At 31.9% G+C, this 14,892-nt stretch overlaps 1 protein-coding gene across 1 annotated transcript; it reads left to right on the top strand.

The window, feature by feature from the left end:
• Positions 1 to 2,939: 2,939 nt before the first annotated feature.
• LOC149903123 (circadian clock-controlled protein daywake-like) lies at positions 2,940 to 14,642 on the top strand. The gene is made up of 6 exons (XM_090109764.1): positions 2,940 to 3,019; positions 8,442 to 8,547; positions 9,720 to 9,833; positions 13,199 to 13,329; positions 13,672 to 13,827; positions 14,203 to 14,642. Exons 1-6 carry the CDS (start codon positions 2,965 to 2,967, stop codon positions 14,352 to 14,354), a joined length of 714 nt encoding a protein of 237 aa, XP_089965890.1. The 5' UTR covers positions 2,940 to 2,964; the 3' UTR covers positions 14,355 to 14,642.
• Positions 14,643 to 14,892: the final 250 nt, after the last annotated feature.

Below are 14,892 nucleotides of genomic sequence, written 5' to 3'. Positions count from 1 at the left end.
TTAACCAAATTTGGCACAATTATTCTTCATACGCCTGGGCAGGTTATAGTAAAAGAATCATGTAAATCGGTGTAGAAACACCAAAGTTATACATGAAATACGCTATAAGTCATCGCGCGTGAATACAGAATCATGCAGCCATAAGGATTATTTTTGTGTATCAGTTGCCGCGTTCGACGCGCTTCGCAGCGGGAGCTATAAAAAGGCGGCGGGTCTGCACCCATTTCGCGTTGTCATGGCATCACGTGTGAACGGCTGAACCGATTTCGATAATTCTTTTCTATTATATTCCTTGAAGTACGAGGATGGTTTTTATGTAGAGAAAACGTAAATATGTACCACGGGCGAAGCCGGGGCGGACCGCTAGTAATTAATATAACTATTTGTATTACTTGTCGCTATCTTTGATGGTAAGTAAACATTTCTGCTTATTGGTAGATGTAAGAATAAGCTTTAAATTGTTCAAATATTGATACATAATCTATATTTATTATACAGAGTGTCCCCCTATTGGAATACTAAGCGCGAAGGAACTTGTATAGTTTTGCATTCACTGATCACGTAAAAAATACTTAAACAACAATATTACGTCAAAAATTGTTTGCTAAATTTTTCCTGAAAATTCATGTTTTCTTCTCTAGCATCGCGCAACCGGCATATACCGCTTCTCTATAATGTAAGCATTTTGTCTATGAAACATATATATCTCGATGCTATGAAAACATAATCTTAAACGATAGCTCACGTGCTGGGTCAAAGTTGGGCGGGTTGCTTGTTATAGGTATACACATAGAATTTTAAGAATTCATCTATCTGAAAAAAAATACGTCTGGAATTTTATAAGTACTTTTTACGTACTCAACGTATGCAAAACTATAACTTCCTTTGAGCTTAGTATACCAACAGTGGTACACCCTGTATATCTATTTTAATATGCATTAACATTGCTTCTCTATAATGGGTTATGAAATAGTATTAGTACAATTGGTAAATGTCTCTAAAATTAATTTAATAAAATGTTATTTAAGAATGATTAAAATATCTTATTTTCATTGTTTTTTAGGGTTTAAAAACGGTTCCATACAGGATCACTTAGTTGTCTGTCTGTAAATACCTACGTGTTTTAATAGATAATATGATATACTAGTACTATTGCTAAGGAAGTTTTCATGGGCTTATATTGATTTATGAATAAATTATTTACAGGGAAATACATTAAGATGATTTACATTTGCTTCATATAAATTATAATATTGATATATTTAATGTAGGTAATAGGAAGATGCAATATTCCATTGTTGCTTGATGCTTATCATCGATAGCTATGTATAAGTATTATATAAGATACTAGCGGTCCGCCCCGGCTTCGCCCGTGGTACATATTTATGTTTTCTTTACATAAGAACCATCCTGGTACTTCAAGGCATATAATAAAAAAAGAATTATCGAAATCGGTCCACCCGTTCTCGAGTTATGCGCTTACCAACACATTTTGTGATTCATTTTTATATTATAAGACTAGCTTACCCCGCTTCGCCCGCTTTGTCTAAAACCTACTAAATTATATACTAAAACCTTCCTCTTTAATACAAGAGGAAGGTTAGTACATTATTTATTACTGTAAAGTTACTTTATCTATTAAAACCGCATCAAAATCCGTTGCGTAGTTTTAAAGATTTAAGCATACAAAGGGACATAGGGACAGAGAAAGCGACTTTGTTTTATACTATGTAGTGATTATAATTCAAATAGTCGATATAAAAACTCTGTTAAATAAATATTCGACTTAATATTTGATACAAACTTTGTTCATATAGTTTGAACATAATTATCTCTGTATTTTTAAGTTGCAATGTTATAAATTGCACTAAACACAAGCCAAAAGGTTGTCTAGACGAGTATGCAAAAATCAAAATAGATTTTTAATTTAATTTTTATTATCCTCATAAGTCATAACTGCATAACATAGCTTAAGACCAGAAAAAGAACAAAGAATAGGTTTAATCCCGGAAATCACATGGGAACAGGAACTATGCGGGCTTTTCGTTGTCCACGCGGGCGAAGCCGCGGGCGGAAAGCTAGTATAATTTACTTACAATGCAGTGATACAAAATAATGTACCTATATTCGTAGTGAAAAACCTAGTAAAAATATTCTCTTCCTCCTTGGACACAAATTGATTTCAACCAACGTTGACAAAAGGACGGAAGTACCCAATTTAAAACGTATTGTTTTATCTTCTTAAGTATAATCTTATTATGATTAATAGGTTTTACAAAATAGTTGATTAGCAGATCCTTATGTGGAACCGAATACAATAGACGAAGATCAGCCAAAACAATCATAAATAATAGGAAACTTGGCAAAAAGTGCGGCAAAAAGGTTAAAGCTGTTTCGATGTTTTGCAAGCTACAGGAATATTTGTTTTTAGGAAAATTGTTAAGTGCCTGGTATGGATTTTTTTATAATATTTAAGAAATATTTCTAGCATAAAACGCATTTCTCCTTGGTACTTGCTGCAAAATTGGGTGCAGAACCAAGGGTCCTGAGTTCGATTCCCGGTTTCGAAGAAGAATGCAGGTAGGGCACAGAAGGCTGACCACTTTCTTATAGAAAATTGATTAGCGAAACAGTTGTATAATGCATCTGCCCCATGGAGAGAGAGGAACAAAGGGACACTCTACTTTACTGAATATATTTCAAAACATTTGTTCTTCAAGAAAATCATATATTTAGGGAAATAAATACTTAATTAAGAAAATTGAACATAACTTATGTATTTACAAAACAATGTCTTTAACTCTTTCGAAGATCAAGGCAAAAGATAGACATTAAATAAAACATCCAGTTCAACCACATACCCGTAGCATGAATGACAGTGACACTGGCGTGACGTCACAGCGAGCATATAAGTCAGGTTTCTGAGCGGCTCTCATCACTACATAGTGACAACCTATATACAAAATGTTCCGGGTGTTGTATTTACTTGGACTTTTTTTAAGTGTAAATAGTGCTGCAGGTGAGTTTTATTTATGTAAAAATAACTACATAGTTAGTTGTGAAAAATCCTGGATTTTTTAGTGCCGGTAACATTCAATTCGGGATAGGAACAGGATGATTTTGGCAATATTCTTATGAAATTTATTGAAGATAGCTGATAGAGCCGGGAAATCTCCCGTTAAAATTTAAAATACGTAATATTTGTAAATTTGTATCTGCACAGAGTTTTTTTGTACGAAAAGTATAGAAAATATTTTAGTGTTACCCTTCTCTGTAATATTAAGGCTACGGTCAAATTGGAAGTTTTTGTAAGAAGTATAACTTAGAACTTAGGTATTCTATTGTATGAATCTAGAATTCTAGAGTGTACTTTGAAAGCTCTTCTACAAAGCTTCGTAACAATTTAACGATTCTTTTTTAACCGACATTCAGGAAAACTCTATTTTAAATTTCTAGTTTATTTTTTTATACTTTGAAGCGATTACATTAAAAATGATTGCCAATATATTGTATTGTTTTCCGAATCGGTAGTAAATGTTAAAAATATGCAATGACGATTCAAAAGTGCTTCTCGAAGAAGTCTAATTGAATAAATAAATGTTTGAGTTTGTACACGTTGCAGGAATATCTTTTTAAGTTTTGTTGTTCATCTGGTTTTAGGTTTATGTATTTTTCTATTTATATTTTACTAGCTGTGCTCCGCAGTTTCACCCGCATTGTTCCGCTCCTTTTGGTCTTAGCGTGATGATAGCCTATAATAAGCCTTCCTCGATAAATGGGCTATCTAACACCGAAAGAATTTTTAAAATGGGACCAGTAGTTCCTGAGATTTGCGCGTTCAAACAAACAAACTCTTCAGCTTTATAATATTAGTACTCGTATGAATTAAACACGAAATTATTCGTAGATAATAATGCTACTGCACAATTATAACTTAAAGTTCATTTTATTTGATTTCTATGACATTTTTAATAAGATTTATTGTAATGTATTATAAACAAATGTTTTTGGAAAGGATAGTTAAAAAGTAAAGGATAGTCAAAATATAACGTATTCCTGGACAGAAACAATTGCCTGTTCTTATCAATTATCTTATATATAAAATTCTCGTGTCACAATGTTAGTCTGCATACTCCTCCGAAACGAGTGGACCGATTCTCATGAAATTTTCTGTGCATATCGGGTAAGTCTGAGAATCGGCCAACATCTATTTTTCATATGTACCACGGGCGAAGCCGGGGCGGGCCGCTAGTTCTTATATATTTGCATTTTAATTTATTAAGTCCAGTTACGTACTTGAACATCAGTATACAATGGTATATTACCACTCAAGCGATAGCCCAAGCCGCGTCAAGGGGGGACGCCCTTGCCCATGTCGCTACCAGGGTGAACCTTCAGTTCACCCCCGCGTTAAAATGTAGAAGCCCTTCTGGCTAACATTGAGAGACACCACACAAAAAAAAGGTATATTACTTTAAATATGATTTTTTTGCGCGTTTCATAAAAAATGTATATTTGCAAGTAATTAATAGTAATGATTGACAAATGATAATTGGACAAATTAGTATCAATTTAATTTATTACATCCGTTAACCTTTAACTGCACCTGCACAAAAACTGCAGACAAATAATAAAAACTATAAAAATAATTTACAATAAATTATATACTTAAATAAACTATTATTATAATCAAGTTATTTCTGTCTATAGTTTTTTGTTTTATTATAACGAGATGTTCTGATACAAACAAGTAATTATATAAATCTTCACTTAGGTTGGTAAAATATAATATGTATTATTAAATATCTATAAATAGATCATGAAAATAATAACAGTACAGTAAATTTAGTAAAATAAAATATAAGTTCATATTACCTGTAGAATGGGCCCTTATTATTAATAGTATTGGTTTTATTATTGTTATAATTGCCTCTGTTAATTTTTGAAAAGCATGAATGTTAACGTATTTCACCGTAATACAGGAAAGTTCGATCCTTGATTTTGAAGCACAGTCTGAAGTTTCAATGATATTTAAATTATCTTTTACTATCTTTCTATCTTTCTTTTGTGCAAAAAATCCTGTCAAATATATTATATTCTCTGAATAAATTGTATTTACGATCGATCCAGATTAATTTTTAGCGATTATTCCGTATTTTATATTCTTATTTTTATTTGTTACCTCGATTTATACAATAAAATGTTACGATTAAAATTTTCAAGAAAACTGGACATTCTAAAATGTATTTATAATGTAATATTCCAAGAACTACATTTATATTTATAAGGACGTAAACTTGAACGGCATTATGAACTTTATAATGTCATTTTAAAATTAACCTTGTTGGATTTGTCGAGGATTATTGTATAGGCACTGATCAAAGGTTGGATAGACAATGCTAAGAAACAGGTGTTGAATACGGAAAGGTTTTTATTAAGTTAAAATAAACTACATAGTATAAAACAAAGTCGCTTTCTCTGTCCCTACGTCCCTATGTATGCTTAAATCTTTAAAACTACGCAACGGATTTTAATGCGGTTTTTTTTTAATAGATAGAGTGATTCAAGAGGAAGGTTTTAGTATATAATTTATTATGATTTAGACAAAGCGGGCGAAGCCGCGGGCGGAAATCTAGTTATTTATAATTACTAGCTTTTCATGCGCGGTTTCGTCCCTTGCTAATGTGATGTTTCGCCGCGATAAGGCTTAATCAATAATAATAATCTTAATCACTCTCTAGCTTCGTAAACTATCTCCAGACTCAAAAAAAATTGGTAGGTACGTTACGCCGTAAAAGATAAACAAACAAACAAACAAGCGTATATTAATATTTTTATTACTAGAATATATTAAATTGGGTGTATTTAAAAAAACTTAGACCTTAAAATATAATTAAAGAAAGGTAGAGCAGTTCACGCGTTATCTATTTCCAAAGTAAGGGCAAGCGATATTTTATGTTATACTAGCGACCCACCCCGGCTTCGCACGGGTGCAATGCTCATACTAAATACTAATATTATAAAGAGGAAAGGTTTGTGTGTATGTATGTATACGTATGGTTTTCACGCATAAACTACTGGACCGATTTTGATGAAATTTGGCACAGATAATCTTTAGACCCTGAGAAAGAACATAGGCTACCTTTTATTGCGAAATATGTACCACGGGCGAAGCCGGGGCGGACCGCTAGTACTAAATACACTACAGAAAAACTGTGAACGTTGTATATAAAAACGTGTATAAAAATAGATAGCCGGGCAGCCGGCCGGTACCGCCGCAAACGCTAGGTACGTCCCGCAATTTTTAAATCTGTAATATCTTCGAAAATATTCACTTAAATCATACGGTGTAAAGGGCCATATAGATCTATATTAAATGAACAATGTATTCAAGGTATTTAATTGGCTAAGGATTAATGCTGTATTGGTTAAAATCGCATCGAAAATTAGCCATTATTTGTCGTAAAAAGTAAATGACAAAAAAAAGTTATTGTGGGATATGCATAAGAGATAGACATATAGCATCGCGGATTTTTTTGTAGACCTTTTTAATGTGTATAATACTTAGTACATTATTTTGATAAAACTCGAAGGGTTCAGCCTGCGTTTGCAATGTAAGCGGAAAAAATTAATTTTTTACGACATCACATTAGAAACCTCAAAAATAACAGTACTTCTCCACTATGTAATGGAAGTTATTATACATATAAACCTTTCTCTTGAATCACTCTATCTATTAAAAAAAACCGCATCAAAATCCGTTGCGTAGTTTCAAAGATTTAAGCGTATAAAGGGACATAGGGACAGGGAAAGCGACTTTGTTTTACTATGTAGTGATGATAGTATCTAGGCATATTATATTCGTCCATGGTATAGGTATGTGAATTAGTTTGCCTGAACGTATATTTATGTATGAATTGTGACATCATTAAGTTGTTCCATTGATGCAAGTATTTATTCGCCATAAATAACTACGTGTCAAGTTATAGGAACTCAATTAACTTACAATGTAAGCTATTGTGTTGGTAGTTAAGTTAGAAGTTATTAGGTGACATAACGTTAAGTAGTTTAAGTTATGAATAATGTTGCACGCCTCATAAGCGAAGCGTTGAGGTGGGTACTACTGTCACTTCGCGCAAAACATCTGATTTTTCAAACTTAAAATGTCTTTATGTATCATACATTGCACTTGTAAGATAATACATACACACACATATTAAGAAAAAACACTATTTTTAACGTTCATGATATTTTTCATGTCATTTTTGTTATTTAAACTAGTTAAAAAACAGTTTAAAAAAGTTCTGTCTTGGACGTCCGTGTGTCTGTATGTGCGGATCCTTTTTCTTGTTAACACGATAGCGACCGAAATACTTTACTAAACGAGTCTTTTTTTTTCTCTTACGCTTGAGTATGCTCAGGAATAGAACCCTTTCATTTTTCAGGGTCTGATTCGATGTGGTTTAATTGTTATTAAATAAACAAAAATAATAATTAATAAATATTTATTTAAAAAAAAATTATGAGGCGTGCACTTTTGGATTTTCCAAATTATTTAGGTTTATTGTGCCCTGTAAATTTATTACGAAATGGATTTTTAAATACTTTGGAATATTATGAATTGGCAACATACGTTTTATTAAGGTACGTGGCATAATCGAGAGAAAATTATTTAGGAAAAAAAATAATTAGTACTTTAATTAATAAAGGAGAATGGGCATTTTACTATGGAAGTTGGGCCTGAACCCTTGAGTTGGACCAATACACATGAGATATTGTTTTTATAATAGATCATAACACATACATAACGGGAAATATATATATAAAAAAATAATCAACCGGGTTTTTGTACAGTCACATCAAGTTTTATTTCTTTGTGTATAATATTTTTTGCAATAAATAACTGTTTTAAGACAATGACAATATCTTTATGTTACTCCAATTCACTTTCACTTACAAATACGTACTAATCTTAAGCCTTCTAATAAGCGAAATACACTAATATTATGTTTTGTAACAGGTACCTATACCGTGTTTATTATAATTTAACGTAGTAAGGCGTTTTTTGTGGTTAAACTCAGTCACTCCAGTGACATTTCGATTTATACTTACTTCACTCGAATTAAAAACACCGTTATTGTGCGCAAAATAATAGCCAAATGAATAAAACTTTTTGCCTTGACTGTACAAGAACCCGGTTGATTTATTTTTTTATTTTATTTTTTTCGTAAGGTATGTGTAATGATCTATCACAAAAACAATATTTCGTGTGTATTGGTCTTAGCCCAAGTTTCAGGCCCAATTTGCCCATTCTCCAAACCGCCAATATTATCAAATTAACACTCCGTTAATAACATTGTTTGAAGCTCAAATTATAATATTAGTTAGGAAGTTAGGATTTGTCTTTGTATAGCATTATTATAAACTTGTATTTGTTACAGCGCCATTCATAAAGCCATGTAAAAGTGGTGACTCAGCCTGCGTCCTGGCGTCTGCCAAGGCGGCAGTTCCCTTCTTCCTGTCTGGTGTACCCGAATTGGGAATCAGGTAAATAGTTATTAATTATATTATTTAAATGTTTTTGATATGGATAAGGTATTAATTAATTGCGTGAAAGGTTGACGAGGAAGAGAAAATTATCTTATTATGATTAACTGATATTAGGTCTGTTAAACTGATAAAATAGCTCGGAAACTTATATTGATGTGGTAAATAATTATAAGATTTATAAAATAAATTATGTTGTTACCATAATATGTCAACACACAAGGTTAAAATGGCTTGATTTTGATGTTAATTTCGTTAGGAATTCCATTCAATGAAAAGAAAAATATGTTAAGAATTAGATTGTAATTTCTCTTGCACTTTCTCTAACAATAATACCGCATTTCTCTAATTTATTTTTATACTTAAATGATTGTACCAAAGGTCGTTAAACTTAAATACAAACGACCAAAGGCTAAATGGCTTCAGAGCATACTCGTCGCGAGTAAGGCAAACGGGTTAGTATCACCTTGAGTGGATAATCCTAGCTCACTTTACGACCTATATTTTTGCATTTAATCGAAATATTTATTGTTTTAATTAACCAAGTTTTTGTGACCTTAATTCTTATCTTTTTAAGAAACTAACATCCTTGGTCATTGGTGCAAGGGCGAAGTTGAGTCTAATTAGTAGAACAATATAAAAACAGAACTTTAAAATGTTTTATGTAAATAAGTGCATTTTTATCAAAAATTTGTAAATAATAATTAATTTATTATCTTATTGTAGATACTTTTCTACTTAAAATATGTGCTCAGCCACCGAAACAAAATAAAGAATAGTGTTTTTTGTATAAAATTTATTATAGGTAGGTACTTAATTATAATCAAGCTTTGCTAATACATAGGTATTATATGTTTTCCTTATAGTTCAGATCAGAAACATCCTCATAAGGTTTTTTTTTGGATATTGTTTATAAAATTTCTATGAATATTTTAACGATTTTAATTAATAATGTCCTATCATAATTAGGATTGCATCAATGTTTCAAAATTTTTTGATCGATTTCTACACTGTAAGATCTTCGACGGGTTATTCAAAGAAACAGAAACACAAACAACAACAACAAACAGCTTTTAATAGAAAATTACTAGATCAATCTTAGAATTAAGATTGATTATTTATTAAGAGAAATATCTTCAACAAAAATTAAAATATATATTCTTTTTTTACAGTCCCATGGATCCCATGCACATTGACGTCATCAAGAGTGACCAGGGCGGTTTGCAACTCCTCTTCAAAGACACCATCATGACTGGCATCAAGTCTTGCTCCTTTGAGACTGTGAAGTAAGTTACAAAATATGTCTATTGTTGATGTACCTACTGTGCCTTTTAAAACGTGAGGACTTCTCAATTATATTAGACTAGTGGTTAGTAGGTATTTTCAGTATATCTTATTTATCATGTATATTATTATATAGGTACTGTATATAATATAACGTACTAGCTATGCTCGCGACATTGTGTGGGAATCGTTAAGGATCAGTTTTTACCACATAATTTTTTATTTATGCTCTGCTCTTATGTAAATTTTTTAATCAAGAAAAAATTATCGGTACCTAAGTAAAAAACCTTACGACTATGATTAATTTTTTCCTTTCCTTGTTTTGAATAGCCCGCGATGGCGATTGGATAACTTTTTATACGTTTCTGATATCGATATTAATATTATACACATATTATTTATAATAGGATTATATCTCTTGTGTGTTTGTGTGAATCTCGTTTTTATTTAATTCTGGTGTTTGTTGCTATGGCTCAAATAAAAACAGGTATTGTTAAAGTCTATTGGCAGAAATTTCGAAATATTCATAAGGATCAAGGCTAAAACTATCATTATAGAATCAAACTCAAACTCAAACATTCATTTATTCAATTAGACTACTGTTTAGTAGCACTTTCGAATCGTCATTACATAAGTATTTTTAACATTTACCACCGATTCGGAAAGCAGTATCTACGGAGAAGAATCAGAATATAAATACCTAATATAAACATATTTTTGAATTAAAATTAGATTATGGTTTATTTACTTCGATGTGTTTCAGTGAGTTAATACTTAAATAAATATTTTATGCAGTAATAAAGTAGAAGAAAAGTTCTATTACATAAATCACAATAGTCATCAAATACCTACTGCTGAAAGCCCGAGACGTAAGTGAAGCTGTCCCTTCTTTACCTAAATTATTCCTTCCGTTCCTTCTGCCCATGGTAGTAATGAAATATGTAATGCATGCATATTTGGATGCATATTTGTGCATTGTATATCTTCGTCACAGATAATATAATTGTATAATACTAGTCTCCGTCTCCACCGATACTCGCCTCTGCGTTGGAAATTCTGTTAATAAAACTATTACGTGTGATAGTGCGAACGTGACCTTATTCGTGTAGTCTAAGAAAAATTAGCATTCCACATTTTCCTCTAACCTCAGCTGTCATTATAGTATGATGTAATTTAATAATGAAATCAATTAGAACGATGTAAGATTACGGGTTAATTAAAAGAAAATTGAGAGACGATTGAAAGGTGTGTTTATTTCGCTATTGGCGCATGTCATTTCTTTGTATTTTAATAGAGATTGATGATAATTAGTTTAATCTGTCGCGTGAGCTCTTTATCCTGAATTCTTTCATAAATATAACAATGGTAGAGTTTGAATACACGTTGAAAAAGGAGGGAAAACGCTAGAGGTGTGTTTATGCCTTGATAATGTAGCCTAATTGGTTTAGTTTTCTTTCCAACCAAATTCGTTCATTCGTTCACTTTTTCTTTTAAGCTATTGCATATAGCTTCTATCGCGGGCCTTGAGCGCGGGGACCGAATCCAGAAATTCTGTAACGAAAAAACCTCACGCTCCCCACTCCGACTGGCGGAGGTGTGGCTTGAAGGCATAGCATGCAATAGCTTTACCGCGGCAGTCCCCGAATGCCACACGTCATTTTTTTTTCATTTCTAAAATAGATTTATATTTTACGGGTTTTAGTAAAAATATTTCCAGTTTCCTAACAAATTTACATCCTTTATTAAGTATTAAAGCTTGCTTTGAAGTAAATAAAAGCACTTATTTAATCTAGGATTTTTAATTGTTCCTATGTAAAAGTAATCAAAATATACCATTATCGTAGTACCTATGTTTATATACCAATCATTATATGTATATATATAAAACTCAAAGGTGACTGATATAGTGATCTATCAACGCACAGCCCAAACCACTGGACGTATCGGGCTGAAAATTGGCATGCAGGTAGATGTTAGGACGTAGGCATCCGCTAAGAAAGGATTTCCCGAAATTCTTGCGGGAACATGGCGGGAACGGGGAAAAATGGGGATGCACGTACAAAGTCGTGGGCGGAAGCTAGTCGACAGATATACGGACTGGATTTTACATTTTAAATTAAAGACAGCTCTCTTTTCATATTATGTAAAATTAAACGCAACAGAAAAAAACCCTATTATACTATTAATAAAATGGACATGCGCGAAGAATAATTGTTAACATAATTGGATTAATTGCTTTGTCATTTTGTTCGATACGGATCTATCTTGATAACTTGATAATAATTTAATTACAATTCTTGCTAAACGCCGTAATTTCTGGAGATATTTAAAATAACGTGCCAGATTATGGATTTTCAAATTCATAGAGTTCAGAGTGGTACAGAGTAGGCAGGTAGGTACAGTCTATAAGTACCTATTCAAAAAAAATCTTTAAAGATTTAAATCGGTAAATGTTGGGGAAGTTTTTTATATGACTGAATAATTTTATTGACATACTAACATTTTGACGAAGAAAAAAATTACTTACTTAGGTATATATCTATCCAAAGAATAACTTAGTTATTTATTTGGTAAATAAGTTTATTTTTCAATAGGTGGAAGCGGTAAAAAATATATTTGTTGTAATTGAGTAGTTAGGTATTAACCCATTGAGCCCCGAACGGCCCGATCGGTCCACGACACAACAGATTTTCTATTGTGTCTGTGATTCTGGGGCCATAGTTATTACGGCGCGCGTGTAATTTACTATGAACATTGGTCATTATATTATAACGAACCCTTGAGGTGTATTCTTTAGTATGACACATCAAGGCTGACGACGATGCAGATGGTGACAAGCCTGCATGCATACTGCACTATATACTTAAATATTGTCACAGCTTATTTGCATTTTATTGCATAACTATGTAACTTGAATAGTCTACTATTTACGTAGAATGTTATATGTAACTTCATTCTATTGGTTTTAATATGACTCGCTTGCCCCGGTTTTATCCGGCAAAAAAATGTGTGTAGCTTTATGTTAGTAAATTAATTTTCAAGATCGGATCCGAATATTATTCATATAAAATATACACTAGAAACTTTAACTTATCTTACCTAAATCAAAATTATTAAAAGGTATAATCTTTGTACATTGCCTATATTTTTTTACAACTAATTTACATTTCTTAATAATTTGCCCTCCAATATATTTACGAGATAATATGAATATAGTCGAGATAATAATATCATCCCAAACTAGCTAACTCTACCGTCACTACTATAGTCTACATATGTACATAATATAACATAATATATTGTACTAACGAAACTATATACTTTGGGTGTTTTCAATTTTATTTAAATGATGTTTTCTTTATTACAGACACGATCTGGTGAAAATGAAGCAAATAATAACGATGAAGTGTAACCTGAAGCTGAAAGGAAACTACAAGCTGTCCGGCCAGCTGCTCATCCTACCAGTCCAGGGAAATGGAGACTACAGCATCAATATCCGTAAGATAATAATTATTAAGTAATTTTTAATTACTATTATTATTAATCCGAAACAAAATAAACTCGAATGTCCGACATGTTGGTTTTTTTTAGTTTTATGAAAAGTAAAGCACCAAATTTCCCGCCTCGAACGAATTTTTTTACTTTTTAAAAATGTTGCATAGATAATAAATATTTTTCAAAATAATATTGGCGTGCATGCTTGACATGAAATAGTATGAAACCCGAGAGGAAACAACTTTATATTATTAGTTGAATGCAGAACGGCGTCTTTTTACAACTTTCATATACGTATTTGTTTTTAATTCCCTCCAAGATATTTAAACTTATTATAATTTACAGGTGACATCGTGATCAAGGTGGTCAGCGAGCTCACAACGGTGACAGGCGCTGATGGCAAACCACACTGGCATATCAACAAGTGGAAGGATTCTTATAACGTGCAGACTGGTGCCTCGTTCGCTTTCGAGAACTTGTTCAATGGAAACAATGTTTTGGGTACGTTCATAAATTAGTTACTAGTATAGCTAATTAGATGTCATAATTATGTTCATAATTAATATATTTATTAATTACCTACCTACCTACTAGGTACCTAAAATGAGGAAATTCTCGTGGCAAGCCTGGAGAACAGTATTTTTTACGCTGTGTAAATAATTTTGTTTAGAAATGTTAAATGTATCTACTTATCGAATATTTCATTATTATCAATATCCAAGCGTAAGCTAAACTTCGAAATTTTGTCACAAAGTTAGTCCAATAGGTAATTATAATACCTATTTTATTTCAAAGTTCCAAAGCACGTAACTATCCATACCTACCTTGATTTTTTTAATGCTATTGTCTTTACTAATCCGATCATTATTCTTTTAGCTCAACCAGTACTAGAATTCGCAAACAGCAACTGGAAGGATGTGATGCAAGAAATCGCGCCTCCCATCGTTCATGCTATTTTGGAGCGGATCGTCGCTGGAGTGGAAGCGTTGTACAAAGCTGTACCCGCTGAAGAACTCAACTTAGCTTAATTTGTTAATTATTTATAAATAACAATATTCACCGCAGCATTTTTAAATTAGCACTTAGGACCCGACTGGAAGGCGTCTACGAAACGAACAAGTATTATTGTATTTATTGTGATAACATTTCGTACAATTAATATAATCTTATTTTGGCTGGAACAAAATATATTTCCTAATGTAGGAACTTTAAAATTTTCTTCTATTGTTAATAGATTATTTGGTTATTGTTGTTGTGCACTCAATAATAGTATAATAAAGTAGATAATAGTTGAAAGTAGAGGAGATTTAAATAAATAATAATAAATAAAAATAATATGTGTTTTAATGCCTTATAAATTCACCTACTTATATCTACCTATATATTACACAGGTATATTATTATAAGATTATTATATTATGTAATATGCACAATATGCGACATTTTCATTTCCGCGACATTTTCATTTTCACCGCGCAATCTCAAAACAGATTAAAATCACATCAGTCGACAGATTACAGATCAAACAAAAAATATGTCAGATTTGACACCTAGCTAAACGCAGAA

The sequence above is a fragment of the Colias eurytheme genome, chromosome 14 (assembly GCF_061535395.1).
Source record: "Colias eurytheme isolate Ceu_HAF_F1 chromosome 14, ilColEury1 Martin Lab GWU primary, whole genome shotgun sequence".
NCBI classification, from domain to species: Eukaryota; Metazoa; Arthropoda; class Insecta; order Lepidoptera; family Pieridae; genus Colias; species Colias eurytheme.
This window is presented reverse-complemented; position numbering and strand designations above follow the sequence as displayed.

What these genes read in the sequence shown, in the direction of transcription:
- LOC149903123 (XM_090109764.1), top strand. Translation starts at nt 2,965, where the DNA reads ATGTTCCGGGTGTTGTATTTACTTGGACTTTTTTTAAGTGTAAATAGT. An exon ending in AAGTGTAAATAGTGCTGCAG is followed by an intron (nt 3,020 to 8,441) that starts GTGAGTTTTATT and finishes TATTTGTTACAG; the next exon opens with CGCCATTCATAAAGCCATGT. An exon ending in GTACCCGAATTGGGAATCAG is followed by an intron (nt 8,548 to 9,719) that starts GTAAATAGTTAT and finishes CTTTTTTTACAG; the next exon opens with TCCCATGGATCCCATGCACA.